Source organism: Carcharhinus amblyrhynchos, chromosome 2 (genome assembly GCF_965287045.1).
Source record: "Carcharhinus amblyrhynchos chromosome 2, sCarAmb.v2.hapA, whole genome shotgun sequence".
In the NCBI taxonomy this organism is placed as follows: Eukaryota; Metazoa; Chordata; class Chondrichthyes; order Carcharhiniformes; family Carcharhinidae; genus Carcharhinus; species Carcharhinus amblyrhynchos.
In genome coordinates, this window is record NC_137325.1 from 148,110,822 (window position 1) to 148,120,371 (window position 9,550).

The window sequence follows — 9,550 nt, forward strand, 5'->3', positions numbered from 1 at the left end:
ACTTCAACGGGCAGAGAATTCCAGAGATTCACAACCCTTTGAGTGAAGAAGTTCCTCCTCAACTCCGTTCTAAACCGCCCTCCCTTTTATCTTGAGGCTGTGCCCCCTAGTCCTACTGTCTTTTTTGAGCGGGAAGAGTCTCTCCACCTCTATCCTATCCATCCCATTCATCATCTTATACGTCTCAATGAGATCTCCCCTCATTCTTCTAAACTCTAACGAGTACAAGCCTAGTTTATTCAGCCTCTCCTCATAGCTCAACCCCCTCAACTCCGGTATCAGCCTAGTAAACCTCCTCTGCACTCTCTCCAAGGCCAAAATATCCTTGCGTAAGTACGGCGACCAAAACTGCACACAGTACTCCAGCTGCGGCCTCACCAGTGCCCTATACAGCTGCAGCAAGACCTCCCTACTTTTATATTCAATCCCCTTCGCTATGAAGGCCAGCATCCCATTCGCCTTCCTGACCACCTGCTGCACCTGCAGGCTGGGTTTTTGCGACTCATGCACAAGGACCCCGAGGTCCCTCTGCACCATCACCTGCTGCAGTTTTTCGCCAGGTAAGTAATAGTCCTTCCTACCATTCTTCCTACCATGGGAATGGTAGGAAGGGAATAGGGCCTGGTTGGGATTGTGGTCGGCGCACACTTGATGGGCCAAATGGTTAGATAAATTTTTGAACAGTAAAGGAATTAAGGGTTATGGTGAGCGGGTGGGTAAGTGGAGCTGAGTCCACAAAAAGATCAGCCATGATCTTATTGAATGGCGGAGCAGGATCGAGGGACCAGATGGCCGACTCCTGCTCCTAGCTCTCTTGTTCTTATGAATGGCCTCCTTCTGCACCGTGGGGATTCTATGATTTCCCAGAATTACTAAGGAAGCGAGGCAGAATTGTAGGAAGTTAGTATTATTGGAAAAATAGAGGTTAATGGGTCTTTTTCTGAGTAGCAGGCAGTGATGAGTGGGTCCCACAGGGATCAGTGCTTACACTCCAGCTATTCACAATTTACACCAGTTATCTTAAGAATAGAACATAGAACATTACAGCGCAGTACAGGCCCTTCGGCCCTTGATGTTGCGCCGACCAGTGGAACCAATCTAATGACCCTCTAACCTAAACTATTCCAATGTTATCCATATGCCTATCCACTGACCATTTGAATGCCCTTAAAGTTGGCGAGTCCACAGCTGCTGCAGGCAGGGCATTCCACGCCCTTACTACCCTCTGAGTAAAGAACCTACCTCTGACATCTGTCCTATAATTACCACCCCTTAATTTAAAGCTATGTCCCCTCGTGTTAGCCATCACCATCCGAGGAAAAAGGCTCTCAGTGTCCAACCTATCCAATCCTCTGATCATCTTGTACGCCTCAATCAGGTCACCTCATAACCTTCTTCTCTCCAATGAAAATAACCTCAAGTTCCTCAGCCTTTCCTCATAAGACCTTCCCACCATACCAGGCAACATCCTGGTAAACCTCCTCTGCACCCTTTCCAATGCCTCCACATCTTTCTTATAATCTGGATGAGGGATCCAAACGTAATATCTCCAAGTTTACTGACAACATGAACTTTGATGGGGTGTGAGTGATGGGGAGGATGTGAAAATGCTTTCGGGTAATTTTGACAAGTTGAGTGATTGGGAAAACACCTGACAGATGGAGTATAACCTGGATAAATGTGAGGGTATTCACTTTCGATGGAACATCAAAATGGCAGCCTATTATTTAAATGGTAATAGATTGGGATACGTTGACATACAAAGGGACCAGGTGTCTGAGAACACAAGTCACTGAAAGCCAGCAGGCAGGTACAGCAAGCAGATAGGGAGACAAATGGTCTGATGGCCTGCATTGCAAGAGGACTTGAGTACAGGAGCAAGGATGTCTTAATGCAGTTTTGCAGGGCTTTGGCGAGACCATACCTGGAGTATTGTATGCAATTTTAGTCTCCTTATCTAAGCAAGGATATAACTGCCATAGAAGGAGAGCACTGAAGATTCACCAGCCAGTGAGATTGTGGCTAACCTCAACCCCCCCCCACCCTGCCTATTTCTTCCCTATCCGAAAACCTGTCAACACAGAGACCCTCACCCTCCCCCCTCAGACACCCCTATCCCCCTCAGAGGCCCCACCCCCCTCAGACACCCCCACCCTCCTCAGAGGCCCCAACCCCCTCTCAGAGACTCTCACCTCCCCTTCAGAGACTCCCACCCCCCTCAGAGGCCCCAAACCCCTGAGGCCCCACTCCCCTCAGAGACCCCCTCACTTCCCTCAAAGACTCTCACCTCCCTCAGAGACTTCCACCTCCCTCAGAGACCCCCACCCCCCTCAGAGACCCTCTTCCCACTCAGACAGCCTCTCCCCCCTCAGAGACCCCCCACCCCCCAAGAGATCCTCACCCCCTCAGAGATCTCTAGCTCCCTCAGAAACCTCCAGTTCCCTCAGAGACCCTAACCCCCCTCAGAGACCTCTAGCTCCCTCAGAGACCTCCAGTTCCCTCAGAGACCCTCACCCCCTCAGAGACCCCCAAGCCCTCAGAGCCCCCTCTCCCCCTCAGCGCCCCTCCCCCTCTCCCCCAGCTCGGTTAGTTCTGTTGTGCTGAGCATTGGGAGTTTATCCATTGGGAACGGGGGTGTGCGGACATTTTGAGTGACTGTGTGGGTGTGTTTTGTGTTTCCAGATTCTACAGGCCATCAGCCGACTCTCCCCGTTCTCCACCAGTGAGTACCACGGCTGGAAAGACTCAGTCAGACACAACCTCTCAGCAAATGACTGCTTCATCAAGGTGGGCTGGGTCACTCTCTCCACTGACTTCACTAACAGCACTGTGGGTGTACCTACACCTCAGGGACTGCAGCGGCTCAAGAAGGCAGCTCAGCAGCACCTTCTGAAGGGGCAATTAGGGATGGGCAGTGAAGGCAGCTCCCCAGCACCTTCTGAAGGGGCAATTAGGGATGGGCAGTGAAGGTGGGTCTGGTCAGTGACCCTGCCTGACTGTCTGAGTATTGCCAACATTTTCTGATTTTATTTCCGATTTCTAGGCTGGCATTTTCCACCCCATCCGGTGGGAGTGTCAGAATATCTGGGTGGTGGGAATTTCCAGAATATTCAGGCAGTGGGAATGTTGGGTGATCCGAAGGGTGGGAGTGTATTTGATTTGATTTATTATTGTCACGTGTATTAACACACAGTGAAAAGTATTGTTTCTTGTGTGCTGGACAGACAAAGCATACCGTTCATAGAGAAGGAGAGAGTGCAGAATGTAGTGTTACAGTCATTCCTAGGGTGTGGAGAAAGATCAACTTAATGCGAGGTGGGTCCATTCAAAAGTCTGGCAGCAGCAGGGAAGAAGCTGGTTGGTACGTGACTTCAGAGTTTTATATCTTTTTCCTGACGGGAGAAGGTGGAAGAGACTCTGGCTGCTTTGTTGAGGCAGTGGGAAGTGTAGACAGAGTCAATGGATGGGAGGCTGGTTTGTGTGATGGATTGGGCTACATTCATGACCCTTTTGTAGTTCCTTGCGGCCTTGGGCAGAGCAGGAGCCCAGACCGAGCTGTGATACAACCAGAAAGAATGCTTTCTATGGTCCAGATCATCCGGCCTGTGGGAAGGTCCAGCTCATCCACGTGGTGAGAATGTCCAGCCGGTGGGAATGTTGGCAGATTTTGGTCCCCCCTCACGCCCCCTCCCCCTCCCCCCCCCCCCCGTGCCCCCCCACTCCCCCTCCCCCTCCCCCACTCCCCCCCACCCCCCACACGGTGTCTGCAGTCTGTGGTTTTTGGGCTGATTGCTGATTGGTTGGTTTCTCCTGTTTCAGGTGCTGAAGGATCCGGACAATCCCAGGAGCAAAGGGAATTCCTGGACCGTGGATCCATCCCGAATCCCAGCCAAGGCTCTGAAATGCCAAAGGAACCTGGGTCCGGGGAGGGATCGGGGAACCCAGCCCCTCGAAGCTGGGGGCAGGGGGTGGGCGGCAGGAGGAGGGGGGGGGAGGAGTGACCAGACTGGGAATGCTGGATCCCTGCTCCCCCCCTCACTCGCTGGCCTGGTGCTGAACCCTCCTCCCCCCGCCACCTCCTCCTCCTCCCCCGCGGCCTCTGCTGAGGACTCCCAGGGTCAGCGAGCGAGCCCGGAACCTTCCTCCAGCTCATCAGGTTCGGGATATGAGTCGGACACCCCCAGGGACTGGCCGCACCCCCCCTGGGAACTACCCGCCTCCCACACCCCCTACACCCCACCCAACGCCATGGCCCCCCCCAGCTGCGGGCTCCCTCGGCCCTCCATCCCAGGGCTGCCCCGGTGGCCCCCCCGGCCCTTGCTTCCCCCAAATCCCTACCCCTCTCTTCACTATCCCCCAAACCCCAGACTGGATCTGGATGCCAGGCTGCGTGAAGTCCCCCCCAATAAAAGTGTCTTTGATGCTCTGACCCCCGGGACGGTCCCACCCCCCCTCACTGGCAGCTTGTAGTCAGCATACACAGGGTTCTTCCTCAGGGATAGCCTCCCCCCCCCCCCCCTCACCGTCACTGCTCCAGATTCCATCCAGTTTGTAACGGGCTTATTAAGAGATATCGTCTGCAAGATCCTCTGCAATCAAAAGGTATATGTCCAAGCCTTGCGCCTTCTTTGAATTACCCAGGAGCTTGGTGGTCTCCATAGCAATGTCTTGCCATCCAATCAGCATCTTTTTGTCTGCAGGATAAATGGTTGTGATTGTTTGAAATTTGCCACTCTTGCGTTTGTCCTGATGAATACAAGATGAAAAACTTCAGCGACATGTCTCTTTTGAACAATATTCTGGTTTTGTATTGCTGAGTGATAATTATTAAAGTGATCAATGAAGACAGTCTCTCTGTTACCCTCAACGCAGTAACTGAGCCTCCTTCCTCGGCACACAGGCTCAACTCACAGTCTGAAGGGTGGGACGGGTCTGCTGTGTAGAATCTGTCCAGGTGGGGTCCTGTCTCCTTCTGAATGAACCCCGCTGGCCGACTCCCCCTAGCCCACACCTTTACCCCAGGTTGCATTGAGTAGTTTGTGTCGGGGGGTGGGGACGGAGCTTTGCAAACTCGGACTCAGTGACCAGGTACCGGCGGAGAGACGGGAGGGAGTCTCTGCCCTGGCCCCGTCCCCGTTCCACCCAGCTCCTGGTGTTCCCCTGAAACACACACGCACTCACAGCACGGTGGGTTAGCACTGCTGCCTCACAGCACCAGGGGCCTGGGTTCGATTCCCGGCTCGGGTCACTCTCTGTGTGGAGTCTGCATATTCTCCCCGTGTCTGCGTGGGTTTCCTCCAGGTGCTCCGGTTTCCTCCCACTGTCTGAAAGACGTGCTGGTTAGGGTGCATTGGCCGCGCTAAATTCTCCCTCAGTGTAACCCGAACAGGCGCCGCAGTGTGGCGACTGGGGGGTTTTCACAGTAACTTCATTGCGGTGTTAATGTAAGCCTTACTTGTGACACTAACAATTAAATTATCCCCCTCATCCCCCTGCCCTGCTCCCAGACCCTTAGAGTCCCTGTCCTTTCCCATAATGTGGAGATGCCGGCGTTGGACTGGGGTAAACACAGTGAGAAGTCTCACAATCACCAGGTTTAAGTCCAACAGGTTTATTTGATAGTAAACTCACAAGCTTTTGGAAATGATGTTTCACACACCTGACAAAGGACCACCGTTTCCGAAAGCTTGTGGTTTTACTATCGAATAAACCTGTTGGACTTTAACCTGGTGTTGGGAGACTTCTTACTGTCCTTTCCCATGTTAACGGACAGACGCTGTGTGGTCACCCCCCCACTCCCCGGGATCAGCTCTCTCCCCCTGGGGTCTGTGACTGGGACCCCGGCACTGAGAGCCCAAGGGGGAGCGGTACCGAGAGATTCCCCACTCTCCCCCAGGACTGTGTCACGTCAGTCTTCCCCTTTCCGGAACGGAATGTTGTGTGTGTGACAGTCTGGCCATGGATGTAACGCCCCCACACACCCCCCACCCCCCTCTCAATGCCCCGAGACAGGGTGGGGGGGGGTGGGGGTCCCACACGATAAGGAGAAGCTGCAGGGTCGGTACACAGAGAGAGATTACTGAGAATTATTTATTAAAGGTTTAATGCTACAAGTTGCTGAGTAACTCTGTTTACAGATAGAAATAGACTGGAGAGACTGAAAACATGCATGGACACAGAGGCAGAGAGAGAGAGAGAGACAGCCTGATAGAGCGTTCTGTCCCTGGAACCCACACTGAAGCCCCCTCGGACATCCCCCCTGTGAGGTTAAACACGGGTCAGTGCGGAGAAAACAGCAGCAAGCAGTTCTCCCTCCCAGATAAAGGACAACAGGAGTTGGGGTATCCAAATGAGGGTTTAAACCCCAACATTCTGGAGTGAGAGATCCCCCAGTTACCCAGTGGACGGAGCTGCCCGCCTGAATAACTGAGAGCGGGTTCATTTCCCGAGGACGGTTAAGAGTCGCTATTGGCTCTGGAGTCACGTGCCGGCCAGACTGGGTAAGGGCAGCACGGTGGGTTTGGCACTGCTGCCTCACGGTGCCAGGTTCAGTTCCAGCCTCAGGTGGTTGTGCGGAGTCTGCACATTCTCCCCGTGTCTGCGTGGGTTTCCTCCGGGTGCTCCGGTTCCCTCCCACAGTCCAAAGATGTTTGGTGGATAGGCCGTGCTAAATTGCCCCCTTAGTGACAGGGAGACTAGCGAGGGTAAATTAGGATTACATGAATAGAGTCTGGGTGGGATTGTGGTCAGTACAGGTGGGCCGAACGGTCTCTTTCTGTACTGTAGGGATTCTATGATTCTCTAAAGGACATTAATGGACCAGATGGGTTTTTACAATACGTCCCTCGAGACAGTTCAGTCAGATTTTATCCAGAATGCATCTTAATTCCATCAACCCAGGTGCTGGCTTGGGTGGGGAGGCGGGGGGAGGTGGGGGGGGGGAGCCGGAGGGCCTGTTCCTGCGCTGTAATTTTCTTTGTAACCCACCCTAGGTTCCTTAACACCCCCCCCCATCTAACCATCCATCAATCTCGCTTTAGGATGAAGCCACCCACTGTGACGGCTTTTTCAGAGAGAGAGAGTTCCGGATCTCTGCTCTCCTTTGCAACAGGGAGTGATCCCGGAATGGACTGGATCCCATTTTAAGATTCTGACAACCCCCCCCCCACGCTGTTCTGGATTCCCCGCCACCCCCACCCCCAGCCAGAGGGGACAGCTTCTCCCCCCCCCCGATCCAGTCTAATCCCTTCATCACAAACACCTCGATTCACTCTGTTAGAGTTAGTACTAAGAGCCCAGTCGATGGAAACTCTCCTTATAACTTTCACTGCTGTGTGACTTGTTACCCTCCGAACAAGTTTCTGTTGCCCCTGCCTCCCTCAGCCGCGCACGCCTGGGCATATCCATGGTTGGGTGTACATCACCGGCCTGGATCCACGGACACTGGGCACCGTTTCCAAGTCAGCAGCTGACGCCAAACTCAACAATCGAGTGCCCAGCCTCAGGAACAGTGTCTGGGGGAGCGGGGAGAGAGATGGAGAAGTGGTCGGAAGAACATGGAGAGAGAACGTAAAACAAAGGGTAAAACTCTGAAGGGGGTGCAGGAGCGGAGGGTGTATATGTGTACAGGTCATTGAAGGTGGCAGGACAGATGGAGAGAGCAGTTAAATGGATGGCACAGTGGGTTAGCACTGCTGCCTCACAGCGCTAGGGACCCGGGTTCGATTCCTGGCTCGGCTCACTGTCTGTGTGGAGTTTGCACATTCTCCCCATGTCTGTCTGGGCAGGAGTAGGCCATCTAGCCCTTCGAGCCTGCCCCGCCATTCAATAAGATCATGGCTGATGGTTCTCCCCATAACCCTTAATTCCCCTTGTCTATCAAAAACCTATCTACCCGTGACTTAAAAATATTTAGCGAGGTAGCCTCCACCACTTCAACGGGCAGAGAATTCCAGAGATTCACCACCCTTTGAGTGAAGAAGTTCCTCCTCAACTCTGTTCTAAACTGCACCCCCCCTTATCTTGAGGCGGTGCCCTCTAGTCCTGCTATCCCTTCTAAGCGGGAAGAATCTCTCTACCTCTACCCTATCCATCCCCTTCATTATCTTATACGTCTCTATAAGATCCCCCCTCATCCTCCTAAACTCCAGCGAGTACAGACCCAGTCTATTTAGTCTCTCTTCGTAGTCCAACCCCCTCATCTCCGGTATCAGCCTGCTTGGGATTGTGGTAGGCACAGACTCGATGGGCCAAATGGCCTCCTTCTGTACTGCTGAGATTCTATGAAAGTATACAGTATTCCGGGTTTATTAATAGGGACACAGAGTACAAGAGGAAGGAGGTTTTGCTGAACTTATACAAAATACTAGTTAGATCACAGCTGGAATATTGTGCACAGTTCTGGGCCCCACTCTATAGGAAGGATGTGAACCCATTGGAGAGAGCGCAGGAGAGGTTTACAAAAATGGTTCCAGGGTTGAGAAACTCCAGCAATGAGGAGAGATTGGAGAGGTTGGGACTGTTCTCCTCAGAGAGGAGAGGCTGAGAGGAGATTTGATAGAGATAGTCAAAATCATGAGGGGTTTGGACAGAGTTGATCAGGAAAAACTGTTCCTGCTCGGAAAAGGATGGAGAATGAGGGGCACAGATTGAAAATGATTCGCAAAAGAAGCAATGGAGAGAAAGGGCGAGATTTTCCTGCCTTTCTCATCCTGAAACAATAAAATCCCACTGGAGACCGAAAGACTTTCCCATCGCCCGCCCCACGCCCGCTCCGATTCCCATGGAGGGCGGGGTGAGAAACATTGTCACCCAGGGAGTGGATAAATTCTGGAATTCACTACCTGAGAGGCAGCTTCATGGAGAACCTCATCAAATGTTTCCGGAAAGCTCCATCCAGACAAGAGCCATGGATCTGTCCATCAAGCTCCCAGCCTGACTGGCTGAATGAAACAGATCCACACGGATTCTTCCTGACAATCCTCGATAGTTTCATTCTCACCGTTACTGAGATTTTTAATTTAATAAACAGTTTCTGTTCCCCAGCTGCCCAATCGTGTCCTCCCCCCACCCCGTCTCTCTGATGTGTGAATGAGGAATGTGGGTGTTGGGTGGACGGGGAGTCCAGAACATTACAGATGGAGCCAGGGTGTCCAGGAGAGATACCAGGAAATACATCCTCACACCGAGGGCAGTGGGAATCTGGGGGGTAAACACGGATACCACTCAGTAATGAGCTGACTGGGACTGGCTCCAGGGGCTGAATGGCCTCCTCTTAAAACATAGAACATAGAACACTACAGCACAAACAGGCCCTTCGGCCCACAAGTTGCACCAACATTTCCGGTTCTCCCTGATTGAGTAGCTGGGACATTCGGGATCAGGTATTTTTGGGGAGTGTGTGTGTGAATGTCTGTGTGTATGTGTGTGTGTATACGTGCGTGAGTATGTGTGTGTGTGTGTGTGTCTGTGTATATGTGCATGTGTGTGTGCCTGTGTGTGTATATGTGTGTATCTGTGTATGTGTGTGTGTATATTTGTGTGTGTGTAT

General features: G+C 52.6%; 1 protein-coding gene across 1 annotated transcript in view; it reads left to right on the forward strand.

Annotated features, from left to right (window-relative positions):
* The window catches only part of LOC145359988 (forkhead activin signal transducer 3-like), a 12,436-nt gene extending 4,964 nt beyond the window's left edge, over window positions 1–7,472 (forward strand). The window contains exons 2-4 of the mRNA XM_080214881.1: window positions 2,683–2,787; window positions 3,820–3,919; window positions 7,384–7,472. Coding sequence (XP_080071007.1) covers window positions 2,683–2,787; window positions 3,820–3,919; window positions 7,384–7,472 — 294 coding nt within the window. The remainder of the gene's footprint in view (window positions 1–2,682; window positions 2,788–3,819; window positions 3,920–7,383) is intronic.
* The last annotated feature ends 2,078 nt before the right edge of the window (window positions 7,473–9,550 follow it).